Source organism: Solea solea, chromosome 1 (genome assembly GCF_958295425.1).
Source record: "Solea solea chromosome 1, fSolSol10.1, whole genome shotgun sequence".
Lineage (NCBI taxonomy): Eukaryota > Metazoa > Chordata > Actinopteri > Pleuronectiformes > Soleidae > Solea > Solea solea.
This window is the reverse complement of record NC_081134.1, coordinates 22,882,493-22,905,570: the sequence shown is the minus strand read 5'-3', so window position 1 is coordinate 22,905,570 and position 23,078 is coordinate 22,882,493. Positions and strand designations below refer to the sequence as shown.

Genomic DNA, 23,078 nt, shown 5'->3' with positions numbered 1-23,078 from the left:
TTTGATGCAATTATTTTACATGTAATCACTATAATATGATAGGGTTAGGGTTAGTTTTGATATATAATTAATATATAATCATATATAAATGGTTGATGAGGTTGAGGGCTTCAGCGTCTCAGGCTTCTCAGGCTATGGCTTGACTGTCAGGATGAATTGAGCCCTAAACAAAGTGACACATTGTTTTTACCTGTAATTGCAACCGAAAGTCAAAAATATTCACATTTAAGAAGCTGAAAAATTACAGAAACTAAAAAATATTCACATTTAAGAAGCTGAAAAATTACAGAAACTAAAAAATATTCACATTTAAGAAGCTGAAAATTGACAGAAACTAAAAAATATTCACATTTAAGAAACTGAATAACGACATAATCTATAAAATATTCAACAATTATTTTACATGTAATCACTATAATGTGATATAATTGTCATATAATAAATTAAATTGACATATAATTTGACCATTTATTTTTCAGTATGTTGTAATCGCTTCGAAGATCGGGTCAAAATCGGGTCGAAGGAGGAGAGGAGGAAGGCGGGTTCAGAAACAGAGAGAAAAGAGGAAAGGCAAGAGTCTGGGACTGAGAGTAGGGACAAAAGCTATTGAGTTGATTGACATGATGCAGAGAAGGAAGGTGGATATACCGTGTGTCCAGGAGACCAGGTGGAAAGGTAGCAAGGCAAGAAGCTTAGGTGCAGGTTTTAAGTTGTACTACTACACTGTAAGACATTTCTAGTCTGTTCAACTTGCAAATGGAAGTTCACCTGCTGCCTTGAAATTGCAATTCAACTCAACTTAAGCGATATCCTTGTTTTGACTAATAAACTCAAGTTTATTCTTCTATTAGTTATAAAGTTGATTCAACTTTCAGTCACTTTGCAGTTCAACTCGTTACAGCAAGTTCAAACAAATAAATATCCTATATTAACAGAGATGTAAAAGTCACCAAACTTAGTTAAAGAAACATCACTTTCTGTATTAAAATAAATTACATTTTCAAGTTGATACAACTTTTTTTATATTGACACAACTTGTCTTATCAAGTTAAAAAATTTAAATTCCATATTTGTTTTAACTTGAATGTCTATTTCATTTTGACTTATGCTATCAAGCTTAATGATTTGAAATAATCACAATGGACTCTTGCAGCTCTTGCAGTCATTTATTTGACCCAATTTAAACAGCAGCTTCAAAACAGTTGTGCTAACAAAACCAGTTGTACAGTGAACAGGTTCCTAAAATCTGTATAAAATAACAAGGCTGACAACTGCAACCACTTTGGAATCTGCGGCTCAATGTGACATGACAAAAATCTTAGAACCACACACACAGCAATTGGCTACAAACTATGTTAAAACAGTGGACAAGAGGAAACAGGAGAAGTGTGACATTAGCCAGGCTAGTCCTCCATTTTATTACTGTAAATTCTGTGTAGAAGGTTTGGTAAGGTTTTGTTAAAGACGTTAAAGACTGACAGTTTCAGACTAGTCCTTGGCAGTTGGAATATTTTATGTATTTTAATCATGGCAAAAAAATAATCTGTATAAAAGAATAGGGCTGCAACTAACAATTATTTTCAAAATTCTTGATTAATCGATTTGTTTCATCAATAAAATGTCAGTAAACATTGAAAATGTTTTTCAAACCTGGAAATTATATTCTCAAAGGTCTTGTCCACAGAACAAAATAATTCAGTTTTATAATTTATTTGATATATGGAGCAAAGAAACCAGTGACTATTCACATTTAAGAAGCTGAAAAATCATTAAACTTATTTTGGTTCTTTAAAGAAAAATACTCAAACCGATTAATCAATTATCAAAGTAGATGACTATTAATTTATTAATCGAGTAATTGCTCCAGCCCTAAGTAAGGCAGCTGTTCTCCTGTGTTGGTTTGTGTCCTACACAAAAAAGGCAAGAGTATGTAAATGCAATAGAATCCTCTATAATCATCTTATTTTGGTACAAACTTATAGGAAGTTAGATTTGTTTTCCTGAACAGTCCATACCTCCTGTTGAAGACACTGTAAAACACTGCTCAGGTTTGACCTCTTCGATGCCACCCCAGCTTTGTAGAGCTCCAACAAACTTTCCATTGAGGCATCTAGTCCTTCCAAAAATGATACCAGCAGGTTTTTGGTGATGACTCTTTTGAACTCAGCACTCAGCTGAAACAGAAAAATGACAAAATGCAGAGAAAGGGGCATGAGTGAAAGAAATTGGAGCTACATAAAGCTTTATAAAGACAATGAAAATACATTAAAGGCTTTGACTAGTTGTGGAAAAATTATCTATCAAAAGTTAACATCACACTCTTAACTCAGTAACCATAACCTTTGAATCTGGTAGGTCATCAAAGCTGTAAGACAAATGTAGAGTCAAAAAAGTATATTGCCATCTGTATATACACAGAATTTGTCACAAGCCTTGATTGGTGTAATTATGCACTCAGTGTCCATTTTATTAGGTATATCTATGGAATCGAATTAAACGATAGTGTTCAGTTTTGACAGGCAATGCCAGAGATCTATCAATTTGGCTTTGTGTATACTACTAAGGCTGTAGACTGGCAAGCTTTTTAACTGGACTTCAGTTTACTACTGTTCCAAATATTCAACAAATTGCAGTCCAGTTCAAAAGCATGTCAGTCTACAAACTCGGCAACAAAGTTGTAAAACATTCTTCAGAACTGAAAAATCATCTTATCTAAAGAAAGATATGTGGCAAAGTTGCATCAGACTGCATTGTACCAAAAAAAAATAGCTACTAAGTGTACATTTTTGAGAACCATCAATAACCATAAAAATAATTCATCCACTGATGGCTAGATCCAAAATTACACTTAATTTTTTTTTTTAGTAGCAAAGGATTACCTGTCTTTCACTAAACAAGGCTGGCCATCTTTCCATAACTGCAAAGATGAGGGGCTCATCACCGATGATCTCTTTTCTTCGCTGTGAGAATGTGGCAATCATCATTTCGTCCAGCAGCTGTATATTTGGTTCCCTCTTCTGCACTTCTAGAAGCATGGTCTTGCGATTCTCCTCTGATTCCACAGCAGTTTGTCCCTCGGGGGGCTCTGGCAAGAAGTGGACCTCTCCCTTTTTTGATTTCTTTACAGGGTTGCTGCTTCGTTCTCCCTTTTTTCTTTTATTTACAACAACTTCAGGGCATCCAGCAGCCATCATTTTCTGACGGTAATTGCCCATCTTGAATTTCAAGCTAAATACCCAGCAATACCAGCCTTTACCTGAACCTGGCTCTTTCAGACAAGGGTGCTTTGCAACAAGAGCTTTAGCTATGCTTTCATAGTGGTCTTTACTTGGATAGGCAGTATATTTGATTATTACATCAGCAAGCCTGTCCAATATTACACTCTTCACACCCTTGGAGATGACCATCACAGTACCATCTTTGGCATAGGCTTCATTTGCTACCTTCATCTGAAATTCAATGTCATGGGAGAAAAGGGGAATAACAAAGGGATCAGGCCATTCTGTTGAATCACGACTGCTGCTCTGGGAGGTGAGGCTTGCAGTGTCCAATGTTGAGTCGGAAAGTGGTCCGGAAAATGTGAATAAGACTTTCAGTGTGGCTTTATCTGCTGGTAGGTCTTTAATATCTGTTAAATTGCAGAGCTCATTCCCAAAGTCTGGATCCTCGTACTGTAAAACGAAGCTCCCACGGAGGTCCAGAGTGTTGCACAGCACTGTACATAGCTCATCGACTGATGGAGGAATGTTTTGAAGGCTGACACGCCTGATTTCCTGCGCTGAGACAATAACTCTGAGCAGCATCACGGAGTAGCTACCAATATCTGAAACACAAAAAATATTTTATTATAGGAAATTTTAAGTGAGTCTAACAAAATAAATCCTTTAACTCATTTAGATGCATGAAATATAAAAACAAAATGTTCACATCTAATATTGTGATGACCTACCTAAGATTATGGCTGTTTAACTGTAAGGAAACCCTTACCTTAATGTAACATGAATGTCCTTGGAGTGATTAGCAGGCGTCCACCAACAGGGTAGGCAGCAAGGGGGATGTAGTCATTCAGATGGTCAGGATCAACAACAACAGTCAGAGCAGGCTGTCTTTTGGCAAGCTGGTAACACCGGAGATGCTCCACGAAGACTGCTGTGAATAGGTCCAGAATAAATGATATGCAGCCATCAACTACACAAATTTCCACTACACTTCCAAAATCCTGCAGCCCGCTTGTCGGTCCAGTTGAGAGAACCATTCCTTTAGAAAACTTTGTCCCATTTAAGTAAGCAATGGAAGTGAGTGAGACAGAGTCCAGCCTTCCAAACCTATTCCATATAGCCTCTCTGATAGCAGCATCCAGTATGCATACAGATACAACAGATACTCGCCCAGTTTCAATACTTGGTTTGAAAATAGTTGGCATCTCCAAATAATATGCCAACATTAGCTGATGTCTTGTGGCCAGTGTGTGGAGAATATTTTTGAAGTTGCCAGTATTGTGAACCACTTTCTTGAAGAAAGAATGTTTGGCCTCAAATCTTATTGTCCAGAATTCAATGAGAGGACCAAATTTCTTGATCATATCAGGATAATGCTCAACATAATGATGTTTTGGACGCAATTTAGTATGAGGAAATATTTCCAACAGCAGCTGCCTGTGGTCACAGATTTTAGCTTCTAGGTAGCACAGAGTTTCAGTTGTGAATGAGGAGCTGGATAATAGTTCCACAATGTCTTTCAATTCAAGAATAAGAGACCAAGTTGTTTCACCTTCTGGAATACAATGGCCAATAAAGAGTGGAAGGAACCTTAGTAATGTCCAGTTTTCATGTCCGTTGCCACCAATTGTTCCTTTTTTTGAAAAGTTTGTTTGTACGGCCTGAGGTCTGTTTGTTTTGTCAGAAAACTGAAAGGGAAATGATGTTATTCTCTCATTAAGGTCATTCAATGAGAAATACTTTTTTGCAATTAAATCTGACAAACAAATACATAGTTCAAAAGGAACAATTCCTTCCAACAGATCATGCAGAAAATCAGGTGAAAATGGGCAAGTTTTCTTAAAGGACAGACTCTTTTTAAACCATCAACACAGGAGGAATTAGTTGTATTGAGTACTTCAACGGCTTTGTCAAACAATTCTGGTGTTCTTAAAGTAAAAGTCCCACTTCTGACATCTTGCTGCTGAATTTCCACACGATTAGCCAAACAAAATCTGCAACATTTCTCAACATTAAAAGACTCCTGATATCCAGCTAGAGAGTGTGCACCCAAGTTGTCAGCAGACACATACAAAACAGTGCCTTTTACATGCGTCTGAAGTCTGTGTACAAATACACCTATGGATTCTAAATGCTGAAGATCTCTAATCAGTGGTTCTAAAACCTTGCTGTAGCCATACTGTTTTATGTGCACAGTTTTGCACAATACAGCAAGATAAATTGATGACAACTTTGATCTAAGTCTTACAGGTAAGTTGGCTATGACCCAGTATATACCACACACTTTATGTTTCTTTCTTGAAGTCCCCAGTGGATTACATACCTCAAAATCATCAATATATAAGCCAATAGCAATACTCTGTTCTTCAGTGAAAATGTGGTTTTCTTTAAAATACTCACTGTCTTGAAATGAACTGTAATGACCTTCCTGTTGACTGTTGGATCTCTGTAATGTTTGAACAATCTCACTTCTTTCCAACAACTTACTTAACAAATCTAAAATAGGTACATAAACAAATGAATGTTTTTTTTTCTTGTGCATTTAGCACATACTCAACCGGCTCAATAACTGAAAAATGATTTTGATAAAATGACTGCCTTTTGCGCTCTGTGCCCAAGGGCCCCTCTCGTGAAAGAACTTTAAGTGGACTTAATGTTAGTATTTCACTGCAAAGTGATGTTACAAAAGAGGTATCAACTGAGATGTTATTTTCTTTCAAAATTGTTTGCACAATATTTTCAATATTTTTATGTGCAAGTTCTCCAATGTCAAATAACTCATCAATTACTTCCTGTATTGCTGAATTTGAAACATGTAAAACAGTTTGCATGCGGAGAAATAAAGATGCCAATTGATGCTTAATGGCCTCTCCATTATCAAGTAAAGGTTCAAGGTCTCAAGCACAGAGTCATTTAATTGTTATACCTCAGTATCTAAACTGGCACCTTCTATCTCTTCTATCCCTGGAAGTGTATGGTGCACACAAAGCTCTGGCCAAAAATCATGTACAGTGGAAAACTTGTGAGAGCGACTTCTATGAGAAGTAAATGTTGAGAGTACAGCAGATTTGAAAGTGCAATCTACAAATGGACATTTAACCGTTTCCCTGTTTCTCAAATGAATCTTCAGATGAGCAAAGTATTTACTAATGTCACTAGGCTCTGAGAATGTGCACAAATCACAGCATCACTTGGTCACAATTTTATAACCCTCAATGGAATGGTCTCTCAAATGATTCTTAAGTTCAACTTGGGTTTGAAAAGTATTTAAACAGTCTTCATGAATACAGACAAGGCCTGAAACTCTCCGATGATGTCCATGACGCTCTTTGTAATGCTGTAATATCCTTCCTTGCCCACTGGAGAAGAATGGACAAAACTTACATTTCCACTTCATTAAATTCCCATTCTTACAGATATCTGAAAATTGGAAAAAACAAATATTAATTGTTTATCTGTAGGCATTGTAGAACCTGATAATGTAATAAATCCCCGATAATGTAATAAAGTGCATTTCCCAATAATGTAATACACTTTTTACCAATAATGTAATAAAGTATTACATGAACGGGAGGTTATTACATTATCAGGTTAGCCTTCATTTCACAGGTCCTGATAATGTAATAATTCCCCAATATTGTAATAATTTAACAGCAGACCACCCGTTACTTGGGTTCAAGTGGTGATACTGTGTAAGCAACGCAAGCTCGAGAGCTCTAGTGCCACCAACAGGACAAAGTTGGACATGCATGTATATGTACATTAACTTTTGACTTTTTTTCACAAACGATGTATCACTGGAACCCTTGGGCCAAGCCGAGTTCAACGCATCCTTAATGTTTTTTTCGGCCATATTGGATTTTCTGCCATCTTTGATTTGATCCATAACCTTTCAAAGGCTTCTCTTGTCACACATTTTGTGTAATCTTCTCAAAACATCGTTCAGATGATCTTCAGACCATGCCACACGAATGCATTCAACATCTTGAAATTCAAAGGCACTTGGCCGTGGCAGCCAATCAAACATGACGTTGAGGTCACCAAACAGGAAGTAAGCCAATTTCTCTGCAAGCCTTTAACATATTTAACCAAACTTGGTACATAGATTCATGACATCATCCTTTGGTGACCTTTAACCTCTGGGGGGATGTTAAACAGGAAGTTAGCTCATAGCTCTGCAAAGTTTTTATTTATCCAAACCAAACTTGGCACATAGTCTTATGACCCCCATCCTGATGATGTACGAATAACTTGGTGACCTTTGACCTCTACAAGAGCATTATAATCACAGTGAGTGTGATCATATCACAGTCGATCTATTACTTATTAATTATGAAACTGATGTTAGCATGTTCCATCCAGTTCAAATGCTTGTGCTTGGAGACCACAAGGAGTGGTGGAGGCCTGGATGCCGAAAGAAAGTTCAAATCCATGTTAAAAATAGTCATGATGAAGACATTAACGATAGAGTTCTAAGTTCTAAAATGATGGCTTTAAAATGAGGTTGCTTTTCTGGATATAAGTTACTTGTGTGTTGTGTGTGTACTGTTGTGTGTTGAAATTAAAGGGGACATATTATGCAAAATCAACTTTTTAACCATTTCAATACTTATATTTGTGACTCTGGAGGCCCTACCAGTCACCAAAGTGTGGAAAAAGAATACTCAGTCCTTTTTTCGTGGTCCCCCTTAGTGTAAGTATAGGCGATAAAACACGCGATGTTGAATTCCCTGCGCTTATGATGGCAGCATGCGCATTTCACTGCGAATGTTACCACCCACCAGTAAGTTTACCTCGAGAGCTCCACCTTAGCTCCACCTTGTCCCTATAAATTGCGAGAGTGCAGGCGAGGAAGGAAGAGTGGTATTATGTCAACGCGGAGGGACAAGTGTGCTGTTGGTGGCTGCACAGTGGAGCACAGTGTTTTACACAAACTTCCAGCCTCAGAGGATTTTATATATGAAGCTAATGTGCCGGATAAAGTCAGCAAACGTGTGTTCGTGTGTTCACCACTTAGCATCAGACTGCGGCCAGCGGTCGCCGTATTTAGTCAGCGAACGTATTTCACCGACGTACAAACACACACATTTTTAAGAAAAGGTCAAATAGAGGTCATAACTGACCATTCTGACACGTCCTAATTAAAAATATTTGTTCAGTACGTCCTCCATGACCGGAGCACAGACTCTGATACAGTCACATACAGCGGCAGTTTATGCCGCTGTATGCAGGTGGCGATCAGCGGTGCTGTCCCTAAGTGTTTTTAACTGATTTACAGTTCGGCAGTGTTCGGCTTGATCCTTGTGTCGGACGTCTCTTCCTGTGATGGCACTCTCGCTGTTTTCCGCACACGCTGCCATGTTGATATTTAGACTTAGACTTAGACTTAGACTTCCTTTTATTGTCATTGCACAGAATACACAGCAGTGTGGACTGCTAAATTGTTATTTGGAATTTAGCAGTCTGATGGCCAGCGGAAAGTAGCTGTTCTTGAGTCGGTTTGTTCTGCAGCGGATGCTGCGGAACCTCCTGCCAGACGCCAGCAGGGAGAACAGTCCATGGTGGGGGTGGGTGTGGTCAGTGAAGATCTGGTGAGCCCTGGTTAGACAGCGCCTGTGTGCAATGTCTTTGATGGGTGGGAGTGGTGTCCCAATGATCTTCTCCGCTGTTCTCACCACCCTCTGCAGAGACTTCCAGTCGGAGGCCTTGCAGCTCCCAGACCAGACGGAGATGCCACTGGTCAGCAGGCTCTCGATGGTCCCTCTGTAGAAGGTGGGGAGGATGGGAGGGGGGAGAGACACCCTTCTCATCCGTCGCAGGAAGTGTAGGCGCTGCTGGGCTTTCTTCACCAGGGAGGTAGTGTGAAGTGTCCAGCTGAGGTTGTCTGTGATGTGGACCCCCAGGAACTTGGTGCTGCTGACGACCTCCACCGTTGTGCCATTGATGAGGAGTGGTGTATGGCTGGGTCGGGATCTTCTGAAGTCGACGATGATCTCTTTTGTCTTGTCAACATTCAGAAGCAGGTTGTTCACCCTGCACCAGTCCACCAGATGTCGCACTTCCTCTCTGTAGACCAGTTCGTTGTTGTCCTGAATGAGGCCCACAACTGTTGTGTCGTCCGCATATTTTAGGATGTGGTTGGTGTTGTACCTGGGACAACAGTCATGGGTCATCAGGGTGAACAGCAGGGGACTCAGGACGCAGCCCTGTGGGGAACCGGTGCTCAGACACTTGAGGTATTGTTACCCACACGGACAGACTGGGTTCTGTCGGTGAGGAAGTCCAGCAGCCAGTTGCACAGGGGGGTGTTGAGGCCTAGGGGGCCCAGTTTGTGTACCAGCTCCTGGGGGATGATCGTGTTGAATGCTGAGCTGAAGTCCAGAAACAGCATCCGCACGTGGGTGTTCTTGTCCTCCAGGTGCTCCAGGCTCAGATGGAGAGCAGTGGAGATGGCGTCCTCAGTGGAGCGGTTAGGTTGGTACGCAAACTGGAGCAGATCGTATGATGGAGGCAGTATGGAAATTATGTGGTCCTTAACCACCCGCTCGAAGCACTTCATGATGGTCGTTGTTAGTGCAACAGGGCGAAAGTCATTAAGGCATGTGATGGTTGGTTTCTTGGGCACTGGGATGATCGTGGCAGACTTGAAGCACGGGGGGACAACAGCCTGGATCAGTGACGTGTTGAAGATGTCTGTGAGCACACAGGCCAGCTGGTCTGCGCACTCCTTGATCAGCCGTCCTGGGATGTTATCTGGGCCAGATGCTTTCCGTGCGTTAACTTTTCTCAGGGCTCTACGTACAGCAGTAGTTTCGAGCCTGAGTGCCTGTTCATCGAGGTGGGGGGTTGCTTTCCTCGCTGGGGTGTTGTTCAGAGCTTCAAATCTCCCAAAGAAGTTGTTGAGCTCATTGAGGAAGCTGATGTCGTCTCGGCAGGGTGAGGGTGTGGCTTTGTAGTCTGTGACGGTCTTGATGCCCTGCCACAGTTGTCTGGAGTTGCTGGGGTCATGGAAGAAACCTTGGACCTTCTGGCTGTGGGCGCGTTTTGCTGCCTTGATAGCACGGTTCAGATTGGCCCTCGCTGTTCTGAGTGCCACCGCTTCACCGGATTTAAAGGCAGCATTACGTTCCCTCAGGCTTGTGCGCACCTCCTTAGTCATCCAAGGTTTCTGGTTGGCCCGTGTGACTATTGTCTTTTCTACTGTGACCTCCTCCATGCACCACTGGATGTAGCCGGTCACAGATGCAGCATACTCCTCCACATCTGTATGTTGACTGTCTGTTGCAGCCTCTCTGAGCATGTCCCAGTCAGTGCAGTCAAAACAGTCCTGCAGTGCAGACATAGATCCCTCAGGCCACACTCTCACCTTCTTCGCAGCAGGCTTTTCTCTGGTGAGCAGGGGCTGATATGCTGGAATTAGCATAACAGAGAGATGGTCTGAGGAGCCGATGTGGGGGCGGGGGGCTGCTCTGAAGGCCTTCCTGATGTTGGTGTAGACTAAGTCCAGTGTGTTTTTCCCTCTGGTAGCAAAATCCACATGTTGATGGAATTTTGGAAGAACAGTCTTCATGTTGGCCTGGTTAAAGTCCCCAGCAACAATGAAAACGCCCTCCGGGTGTGTGTTGTCAGAGAACTAGTGGAAGGAGGGGGAGAGGAATGGAGCGGAGGGAACAGGAGCTGAGCGAGTGAGCGCTGTAAAAAGGACAAATAAGAAACCCCCTGGAAGAAGTGGGTGTGTGTTTGCCTGTGTCTCATTTGCATATAAAGGGACCATGCACAAAACCGAGCGTTCTGAAAGGGGCGGGTTTAGCAGGGTTATTGAACTGCTATGGTGCTTCATCCTTATGGTATTTTGACCAAAGCATGTCACAGACATGTTCATTAGGACACCAGGGAACTGTTTTAACTTATAACCTAATAGGGTATAATATGTCTCCTTTAAGGAAACAGTTTAAACACAGCGCCACCAGAGGTCAAAGGTCACCATTTTTGTGGTATCCCCAGGATGATGTCATGAATCTATGTACAAAGTTTGGTTAACTATGTTAAAGGCTTGCAGAGAAATTGGCTTACTTCCTGTTTGGTGACCTCAACGTCATGTTTGATTGGCTGCCACGGCCAAGTGCCTTTGAATTTCAAGATTTTTAATGCATTCGTGTGGCATGGTCTGAAGATCATCTGAACGATGTTTTGAGAAGATTACACAAAATGTGTGACAAGAGAAGCCTTTGAAAGGTTATGGATCAAATCAAAGATGGCAGAAAATCAAATATAGCCGAAAAAAACATTAAGGATGCGTTGAACTCGGCTTGGCCCAAGGGTTCCAGTGATACATCGTTTTTGTGAAAAACGGATGAACAAGTCAAAAGTTAATGTACATACATGCATGTCCAACTCTGTCCTGTTGGTGGCGCTAGAGCTCTCGAGCTTGCGTTACTTACACAGTATCACCACTTGAACCCAAGTAACGGGTGGTCTGCTGTTAAATTATTACAATATTGGGGAATTATTACATTATCAGGACCTGTGAAATGAAGGCTAACCTGATAATGTGATAACCTCCCGTTAATGTAATACTTTATTACATTATTGGTAAAAAGTGTATTACATTATTGGGAAATGCACTTTATTACATTATCGGGAAGTTATTATATTATCAGGTTTTATTACATTTTCAATGGACTCAAGTGCAAATTTTTATTACATTATCGGGGTTATTACATTATCAGGGATTTATTACATTATCAGGTTCTACAGAGTGTTTCCCGTTTAATCCAATTTTGATAAATACAAGTTACGTGACTCGGATGTGATCTGTTACCGAACAAGACAAGAAGAAGAAGAAGAAGAAGAAGAAGAAGACTACCTGTGATCGGGAAGGGAAGCATAAGCTAGTGTAGGGACAACGAAAAAAACGTAAATAATTGACATTTATGTTCTTTTTAATGGGAGTATGCGGGTTACTCTGAAGCCAGAAACTGCGGTCAAGTGAGCCGTCATTCGTCTTCGCGTGGTCAAGCCATCCGCACCAACGTTTTTAAGTGCGCCCGTGTAGTCGAACGTAAGTTCGACTGAGAATGTCAGCGGTAGTTTGATACCAAGCGATATCACTTCCGGTTTTCAAAATAAGACGTTACTAATACAAGTGCAATCAATCAAGCTGATTTTAAGACATTGAGTTTTACTGTACTATAACAACACATTGGCCCATAAGTTCTGACAGTGGTTGACACAGTTGACCTCAGGAGCATGCTGACTACTCCCTCACTCATTATCAAACAATTTTACTGTATCTCTACTAGCATATTGTTTCACTGTTGAACGTTTTATGTTTAATTTTTTTTTTTTGTATTGTATTGTCAAAAAGAATTTCCCCTCGGGGATGAATAAAGTATTTCTATTTTATTCAGACATTAAGCCTCAAAGTTGATTGGTACAGTTGACCTCAGCGGCATCCTGACTATTCCCTGACTCATTGTCAGCCTCAAGAAATTAAGCCTCAAAGTTGGCTTTTTTTCCACTAGGGGCGACGGTAGCTCACGGTGAAAGACGACTTGCTCTACCACTACCACAGTGGTAGAGCAAGTCGTCTTTCAACTCGAAGGTTGTGGGTTCGATTACCGCTAGTCTACATGCTGATGTGTCCTTGGTAAGCCAGCAGAGAAGGCCCTGCTGGCCCTGACAGCCCACCACTGCTTAAATGATGCTGCCACACCAGATGGATGTGGTGAAACTGGACACATTGTGGAACACTGCACAAGTTCACGAGCTGAACGTGGTTGTGGAGCTCAGCCTGGTCTAGGTGAAGGTGTTAGTCCAGTAAATGTGTGAGCATAATATTTCTATAAGGGGGGAACTTTTGGGACGACCAAAAGGCCAAATTTGGCTTCTGCCCAAAGTTCCATTAATCAGTTGGGAAGAAATGTGTTTTGAACAAGTATACAATTATACTGTTCTCTACTGGGCATGTATGTTGGTGGTTCATGATTTTATTTAAATTTTTATTATTAAAATATTATATAATCAAATGTGAACATTTATTGGTTCAGGAAAGTACTAAACAGAGCTGTGTTAATTATTTTGCATTTCGGGACTCTATGGAGTGGGGAATGAAGTATCTGACTTGATGAACAGAGCTACATTCTGTCTCAAATATGTCTAAGATGTACACTTCATTGCATTGAGGAGCAAGAAGGCTTCCTCAGGATGGGATGGAGTTTTGGTTCACATGTACGACAAGTTTACATTGAAGAGTAGATGTATATGTAGTATCAGACTCAGCTGAATAGTTAAGATGTGCATTCCATTGCGTTGAAAAGTAACCAGGAAACTCCTCATTGGGGTCACAAGCATTACCCAGGACAGTTTTATGACACATTTATGGGACAATCCTGGGCCAGTCCTAGATAATGCTTATTGAAGAAACACAGATACTTCCTATATTGGAACTAAGGGGTCCCGAGGTCAAACCTGTTGTTGATTCTCTAACATTTACGATCATGTGTTGTATAGGAAGAGAATGTTAAAGATAACCTTTAAAAAGTGTGGTTCAGCTCACGGGGGCCAGAATTGTTCAGAGATTCGGCAGGAGCACATTCTCCTGAGCTGCTGCAGAGCTTGGTCTGATGCCTGACTTGTAACCAAATAAAATCCCTTTGTTCGGTACGAGTCCCGTACCGAACCTATCGTTCGTAAGAAGAAGGAAGCCAGACTCCTTAATGAGCTCAGACGCATTGTTACAGTAGGAGAAGTGTTTTCCTCCTGTGAACTCAGCCACTGTTAGCAACATGATGAGGACAGATCATGGATGAGCATCTTCACTGAACACACTCTAGACATTTACCAATAACCGTGTGGCACATTATTGTTATTAGTAGTAGTAGTAATTTAAGGATTATTTTCATCATCAATTCATGTGTTGATTCTTTTCTTGATTGTTTTTTTTTCTCAAAGATATTTTTTATTGAGTTTTAACATTTTACAAAATCTTTTCTTGATTGTTGATAAAATGTCCAAAGCTGGAAAAGATGATGTCTGAATGTTTTTAGTGATTTCTTTGTCAAATGAACCAATGAAACCCAAAAGTATTCAAATTTAAGAAGCTATTAGAATATGGAGCAGGACCATCAATGACATTATAATGTATGAATGAATGAATGAATGAATTATTGAAAAATGAAATAATGAACGAGTCAATAAACACATAAATAAATAAATGTTATAAATGGAAAAAACATATACATAAATACATTGAAGAAATGTATTTATCAATGCTTTTTCTCTGATGGCCAACTTTAATTCATTTATTCTTTAATTTATTTCTGTATTTTATTTGTTCTGTTATAGAAGCTTTACTCTTAGCATACGGACACTTATCAACCTTTTCTTTCTATGAAACATCAGTGACTATCTCAAGTGTATAAAAAAACACAAAATATATTTTACTTCATAAAATAGATTTATTAACAGCTTGAATTGGAACATTTTGTTATTACATCGGCATCGTTTCAAACACAGATTGTCATCAAAAAACTGAAGAAAATCTTCGTCACTCACAAAGACACACTTGGTCTCACAAGGCATCTTTTAAACCTGTGCAGCAACGTCTTTGTCAAATCACTGTATACATATACATATATACATAGAATGCAATAATAAAATGAACAATGATAATTATGTTGATATGAAGCAGATACTTTGACAGTGATGGATTTGTGAGCAGCCGTTTGAGAGAAATAAAACAGAACTTATCAAAGTTTTCGTTTAGTGATCATTGTATTTTAAAAACCGTCATTACATAAATATCAGGATTATATAACTGTAATACAATTTAGAATAGACTCATCATAAAGGTAATATGCTTGTAATGAAGGTATAAGAGAAGACACTGAACATAATCCTATAATTCATAATTTCTGAGCTGAACAGTTTCACTGTGTGCATATGTCGTGTCTTTTAGTCTTAGTTTGTCCAGCATCTGCTGCTGACTTTCATACATGAAAGGCACCTATTGCAACTTCAGCAACATGGACGCCATGGCCAAAATTCATTCTATAAAATGTTTGAAAAAATGTAATAAATAGTCATAATAATCATGTAATAACAAACAAACCACTGCCATTTAAAGAGGTTTTGTCAGTATAACATGTCAAATTTACAGCAGGGGTCTCAAACTAAAAGGACCTGGCGGCCATGAAGGGCCTGTCATGTGAAATGTGGGAAATTAGCTTCAAATCATATCACAATCATGATATTCATGATGGAATTTCAAAGTCAAATACACAGTTCATCAACACTTAAGTACATATAAACATATTCACAGCTGCAATAAAAACACTAAACATGATCTATGTATATATATATGTATGTACAGTTGTGTGAAAAAGTGTTTGCCCCCTTCCTGATTTCTTATTTTTTTGCATGTTTGTCACACTTGAATGTTTCAGATCATCAAACAAATTTAAATATTAGTCAAAGACAACAAAAGTAAACACAATGCGGTTTTTAAATGAAGGTTTTTATTATTAAGGGAGGGAAAAGTTAATTTAAAGTTAAACTTAAAACTTTCCTTTTTGATAAAGCTTATAGTTAGAGCTGGTTCATGGAAACCTGGACCAGCTCTTAGTTATGCTGCTATAGAACTAGACTGCTGGGGGATTTTTTATCTGTGGTGCAAGCACATTCACTCTCTCACACTCAGGATATGATTTTGACTTTTTATATGTCATTAACCTTGTCTCTTTCTCTCCCTAGTTTGTGTATTTCCTTCCTTCCCTCTCTCTCTCTCTGTATTCTCATCTTGCAGGTTGCGGGGCCAAGATCCAGTTTCTGAGGCTACCCACATCATCACCATTATTATTGTGCTATAATTAAAAAGTCGATATCATTAACTGTATAAACTTGTAACCTGATACAGTTGTTGTGTATCTGCTCCTGGTCTCTCTCTCTTTTCTGTCTCTACCTCATCTGCCTCTTGTCCTTTCTCTCCCCCCCTTTCTGTCCCCCACCTCTCCGCTGTCCCCCATTTTTCCTTTCACCCCAACCGGTCGAGGCAGATGACTGCACATTTCTGAGCCTGGTTCTGCCAGAGATTTCTTCCTGTTAAGAGGGAGTTTTTTCTCTCCACTGATGCCTAGTGCTTGCTCATTGTGTGAACTGTTGGGGTTCTCTGCTCTCTTTGATGTTGTCTATGTACAGTGCCCTGAGATAATGTATGTTATGATTTGGCGCTATACAAATAATTGAATTGAAAAAAAAAAAATCTAAACCTACATGGCCCTGCGTGAAAAAGTGTTTGCCCCCTAAACCTAATAACTGGTTGGGCCGCCGTTTGCAGCAACAACTGCAATCAAGCGTTTACGATAACTTGCAATGAGTCTTTTACAACGCTGTGGAGGAATTTTGGCCCACTCATCTTTGCAGAATTGTTGTAATTCAGCCACATTAGAGGGTTTTCGGACATGAACCGCCTTTATATGGTCATGCCACAGCATCTCAATATGATTCAGGTCAGGACTTTGACTAGGCCACTCCAAAGTCTTCATTTTGGTTTTCTTTAGCCATTCAGAAGTGGAGTTGCTGGTATGCTTCGGATCATTGTCCTGCTGGGTTATGTTCGCTTCAGCCTGAGGTCACAAACAGATGGCCACACATTCTCCTTCAGGATTTTTTGGTAGACAGCAGAATTCATGGTTCCATTTGTCACAGCAAGTCGTCCAGGTCCTGAAGCAGCAAACAGCCCCACACCATCACACTACCACCACCATATTTGACTGTTGGTATGATGTTCTTTTTATGAAATGTGGTGTTACTTTTACGCCAGATGTAATGGGACACACACCTTCCAAAAAGTTCAACTTTTGTCTCGTCAGTCCACAGAGTATTTTCCCAAAAGTCGTCTTGGGGATTATCAAGATGTATTTTGGCAAAATTGAGACGAGCCTTAATGTTCTTTTTGCCCAACAGTGGTTTTGGTCTTGGAACTTTTTTTGCCCAGTCTCTTTCTTATGATGGAGTCATGAACACTGACCTTAACTGAGGCAAGTGAGCCTGGAGTTCTTTGGATGTTGTTGTGGGTTCTTTTGTGACCTCTTGGATGAGTTGTCGCTGCGCTCTTAGGCTAATTTCTGTTGGCCGGCCGCTCCTGGGAAGGTTGCCCACTGTTCCATGTTTTCTAAATTTGTGAATAATGGCTCTCACTGTGGTTCACTAGCGTCCCAAAGCTTTAGAAATGGCTTTATAACCTTTTCCAGACTGATAGACCTCAATTACTTTCTTTCTCATTTGTTCCTGAATTTCTTTGGATCTCGGCATCTAGCTTTCGAGGATCTTTTGTTTCTGCTTCACTTTGTCTGACAGGTTCTATTTAAGTGGTCTCTTGATTCAATAGGTCTGGCAGTAATCAGGCCTGTGTGTGGCTAGAGAAATGAAACTACGGTGTGATAAACCACAGTTATGTTTTAACAGTGGGGGGCAAACACTTTTTCACACAGTTTTTAATAATAAAAACCTTCATTTAAAAACCGCATTGTGTTTACTTGTGTTGTCTTTGACTAATATTTCAATTTGTTTGATGATCTGAAACATTTAAGTGTGACAAACATGCTAAAAAGTAAGAAATCAGGAAGGGGGCAAATACTTTTTCACACCACTGTATATATATATATACATATATATGTATATATATATATATATATATATATATATATATATATATACAGTACTGTGCAACAGGAACACTGGAATTTGGAATGAAGTGATGTGACTTAAAGCTGGTCTTATATATTAGCGAGCCGTCAATGAGTTGAACTCATGCAACATTTGTATGTCATGCTCAATTATGTCTTGAATAAACCTGCCGTAATAGACGTCTTTTACAGCAGATATTTCTTTAAATGAAATAATAGAACAAAAACAGGATTTACCAGTAACATTAATTAAGGTTCCACTCCAGTATTAACAGAGCTGTGTTATTGTTCAAGTGTAAGGGTAGATCACTCTAAATACCTGACACCTGTAGAGGATGTTTTTTTGTTTGTTTTTGTAAAACAAAAAACTGCATACATATTTTCTGGAAGTGTTCCAGTAAAGGGGAATAGAAATAATGATCCTCTATTGTCGTTATAGCATTGCTAAAACAACAAATCTAATGGTGGCCTAAGATTTCTGCACAGTACTGTATAAAAAATATATATACACATATATGTATATAAAACTAAAGTGTGTGTGTGTGTGTGTGCACGTGCTGTTTATCTCTCCGTCTTTCTCTCTGTGTGAGTTTGTGTTTTCTCTCTTGCCCTCCCTGACTTGTGTGTGTGTGTTTGTCTCTTTCAGTGTCCACTAATTAAAGAAATTAATTTAAATATACTTTTTTTGGTTGATTCTACATTCATTTCATGATTTTATATAAATACATTTCTGTAATAAGCTTCAGGTTTATTTTCGTGAATTACAGAAAATTGTGCGATTAATTAGTTCTTTTTTTTTTAATCGGTTGACAGCCCTAATATATGTATCATTTTATGTTGAATACATTTCAAACTGTGATTCATTTAAGCTTTGTTACTATTATTATTATTGTTGTTATTATTATTATTATTATAATAATAATAATAATAATAATAATAATAACAATAATAATATTAATGATGATGATGAAAATAATAATAATGGTAATAATAATCACAGGCTGTGAGTTTGAAACCTCGGCTTTACAGTGATACAGTACCGAAAGTCACTGTCAGATCACTTTAGACTGATTTCTCGTACTTCTTACACAATATCTGAATATTAAAGATGGGAGTAAGCAACATTGGCATTAATGCCAAAAAATGGGACTACATACATTTTTTTAAAGTTAAAAAAAAGTTTTTTGTCTGAGAAAAAACAAAACAAATGCATGAATCAGCAAATGAACATGTCCTTCAGGTCAGAACCAAGTAAACACACTTGACCATTTCTGGTCATTACTGACAAGCATCATGGCAACGGCCATTCATACATTCATCATCTATTGCTGTATCCACCACACGAGGGCCACATGGTGTCCACACCCTGGAGAAGTCATGAGTCCATCACATGGCAAACACACAAAGACCAATAATCACTTTAGAGTTCACCTCTGCATGTGGGAGGAGACGGGAGGAAGGCCACATGCACACAGAGGAGGATCATGCAAAGCTTCTCACTGTGAGGTAACCACTACTCCACCATCAGTTGAGAAGCTGGAAACTCACAGACAGACGAGTTTCTGATGTTATTCTAAAACAAGAAGATAAAAAAACCCTGAGGAACAAACACACAGTGTTTCCTTCGAGTCCATAATTAACAGCCATGTTCAAGCAAGTGATTTTGGTTTTAAGACAGTTGTGAGTAGCAGCATCATTATCATCATCACTACCATCTGACATACAACATTTTGTTTGAGTACAGTGATAAAAAACACATACATTCTTTTTTAAATGTGCCACAATGGGGTGCTGCATCTTTCCTCATGACTTATTATTATTGTTATTATGATCCAATAACATGAATTATTTGATCCCATCTGTAATGCTTCTGTTTTTTCAGTCATTATTTTGGTCTGGATAACCCTGAGGGGAAATGTTTATGTTGTCTCATGTTTAATAACTTATTTTAGTGCAACATATGCAACTGAAAGACTAGAATTCATCATGTCTAAAGCATGGATTTAGTGATTTGGTTCATTCTAAGGGTAATTAAATATACTAAACATGTACGGTCACAGTCAGGCGTCTAAGTCTGAATATTGTCTCCTCACCATGCCTTCTTTCTTTTAGGCCACGTTGTAAATGTTGGTAAACGTTACCTTACAAAGTCCAAGTTTCCCCTTAACAACTGACTGTAAGTCAAGGAGCTGATTTATACAGTGCCCTCCTGTCGTATAGGAACAGTGAGGCCAACTCCTTTATTTCTGCCGTAGAATGAACACATTTGGGCGTTGACATCAAAAGAAGAATATGAGACACGAGATGAATATTTCATCTTTTACTTCCAGGTATTTACATCTGATCTGACACAATATAGAAGATGGCATTATTTGTAATGGATCGCAACATTTTTCATGTGAGCAAAAGTATTGGAACAGACAGACTTAAAAAGGATTAAAGTGAATAAGACTTAATATTTAGTTGCAAATCCTTAGATTTCAATAAGTGCATCAAGCCTGTGACTCACTGACATCACCAAACCTTTGCATTCTTCTGCCGTGATGCTCTTCCAGGCTTTCACTGCAGCCTCTTTCAGTTGTTGTTTGTTTTGGGGCTGTATTCCCTTCAGTCTCCTCTTTAGCAGGTCAGATGCAGCTCTATAGGGCTTAAGTGTGGACAGTGACTTGGCCAGTCTAAGACCTTGTGATGAACTCCTTGGTGTGTGTGTCGTTATCTCGCTGCATGGTGAAGGATCTCCCACTCATCTTTAAATTGGCAGACAAATGTTTCTGTAGACTTCTGAGTTCATGTTGCTGCTGCCATCATGTGTTACATCATCAATGAAGATGAATGAGCCCATCTCAGAAGAAGCCATCATGACATGACCTCCACCGTGTTTCACAGATGAGCTTGACTGTTTGGGAGTCTTTCCATCACTTTGGTAAAAGTTCATCTTTGTCTCATCAGTCCATAAAACTTTGTCCCAGAATGTTTGAGGCTCGTCTCTGTACTTTTTGGCAAATTCCAGCCTGGTCTTCCTATTCTTCATGCTAATGAGTAGTTTGTATCTTCTGGTGTAGCCTCTGTGTGTTTGTTCATGAAGTCTTCTGTGATACCTTCACTCCTGCTCTCTGGAGGTTGTTGCTGATGTCACTAACAGTTGTTTTAGGCTCTTTCTTTACAGCTCTCACAATGTTTCTGAGGTTTTCCTTGGTCTACCTGTTGGACATGTGTTGCTTAGTACACCAGTGGTTTCTTTCTTCTTCAGGACATTCCAAATGCTTGTACTGGCTATGGCTAATATTTGGCTGGTCTCTGATCGATTTCCCATCTTCTCTCTTGTTTTTCACCCGTAGACAGCTCTTTGGTTTTCATGTTGGTTCCACTTTTAAATGCAGTCTGCATGCAAAACATGTCCTACCCGATCTGATACTGAGCGTAGACATTCAGTGCTATTTATTGTTTGAATAAAGAATGTAATATGACACACCTGGGCAACACAACACACCTGTCAGTCACATGTTCCAATACTTTTGCTCACATGACAAATGGGTGGGTTCAAACTAAAGGTGCCATCTTCTATGTTGTGTATCAGATCAGACGTAAATACCTGGAAGTAAAAGCTGAAAAAGCTCATATTCATCTTTTGATGTCAAACCCAAATGTTTTTAGTCTATGGCAAAAATAAAGGAATCGGCCTCACTGTTCCAATACTATAGGAGGGCACTGCATTAGAATGTGTGGAAGAATATTTTGTCATTTTATACAACACTATTTGTGTCTTCACAAACGATAGTAAGAAAACTTAGTATCAGCTTTACTGTTGGACTCATTGTCAGAACCTCATACTAGGCATGGGACAATAGCACATGAACAAATAAATCACAAGTACTGTATGTTTTTTTTTTCTTTCATTGTGGTTGACTTATTGTAAGTGCTTTTCATCACGATAATATCATGTATTGTCTGATCACTCCTCACAATTGTCTTTACTTACACAAATGTCACACTCAAAGAACTAACATTAACCACACCAGAATCCATTTGAAGAAATTACAATTTCAAGTAAAGACCTGAAAATCCTTCATTTATCCATACAATAAATACATTATAGGAAAAAACTGAAGTTAATCTCATCTACATCCTGTTACTGTCCTGCTGTAACCTGAGGTCAGTCTCCTCCACGTTACCGTGGTAACATTCATCACTTTCCACTCTGCCTGGATAGACACCGGTCTAACCTGCAGCCGGACACCAGTGTGTGTGTGTGTGTGTGTGTGTGTACCAACCACTGTTTGCTGGGCATTAAGTGAAACTGAAGATGTGTACATTCAAAGTGCTCCAACAGTTTACAGTTATATGCAACAGTGTGCACAGGCACCACACTTCACAAACATGGACAGTGATGGAAACAACTAAATGACTAATCCACATTAAGATTCTCAGCAAGTGTGTCTAACACTTTTCAATAAATAGATGTAATGACTGAGAATGGCTATGACCAATCACATCATGTCAAAAAAACAAAAAAATAGGATATGATTGTGTAAAATAAAAAATAGCTATCTTTTAATTTATTATTTCAGTGGTAACATAGTCAAATATCACAACGTTGGGATTCATCCTGGACATAATCAGGTGTCAGGGAGTCAAAGTAAAGCACAAATACACATTTAAAAAGAACTTCAGCAGGTGAGAAAGCAGTGAACACACACCCTGAGCCGGTGTGACACACACTGTACTGCTGATGTTAATGACCTTTAGGTTTCAATTGGAATCTCTCCAACAAGGCTCTCAGGATGTTTCCTGGGATCCGCTGGTGCTGGTTTATCAGAGACTGGACTGCCTGCTGCACCTGCCCCCCCCCCAAAAAAAAACAACAACACACCATGTCAGCAGCATTAGCTACAAGGAGGTGGTGTTTCCATGAATATCTAGTGGAGGCCTGGACTATGAAAGTCGTTGTGTTTCCCTTATTTAACTACTACTACTCCAGGTTTAATACCTACACACACACACATGCACAAAGTATGGCTACAGGTGAACAGTCAGTGCAGGATGAGATAACGTCTCAGTGCCATCTGAAAATGTTGTTACATGGCCTCTACATTAGCCCTAGGTCACATTAGATTGATGTTAAATTTAACAATGAAAAAGGATTTGACTAGCACCAGCTATGCCCAGTATAGTG

The 23,078-nt window shown here is 39.4% G+C and overlaps 1 protein-coding gene across 6 annotated transcripts in view; it reads right to left on the bottom strand.

Moving 5' to 3' along the window:
- Positions 1-1,181: 1,181 nt before the first annotated feature.
- Positions 1,182-23,078, bottom strand: part of tmem68 (transmembrane protein 68) — a 52,924-nt gene continuing 31,027 nt past the window's right edge. For 2 of the 6 annotated variants that reach the window (XM_058626010.1, XM_058625978.1), the window contains one exon: positions 17,914-22,742. In XM_058626010.1, the coding sequence (XP_058481993.1) occupies positions 22,638-22,742 (105 nt within the window). In that variant the 3' untranslated portion in view covers positions 17,914-22,637. Of the gene's footprint in view, positions 2,175-2,879; positions 3,824-3,987; positions 4,150-17,913; positions 22,743-23,078 lie in introns of those variants that run through there. The other 4 variants (XM_058625969.1, XR_009239987.1, XR_009239989.1 and 1 more) reach the window with 4 other exon arrangements.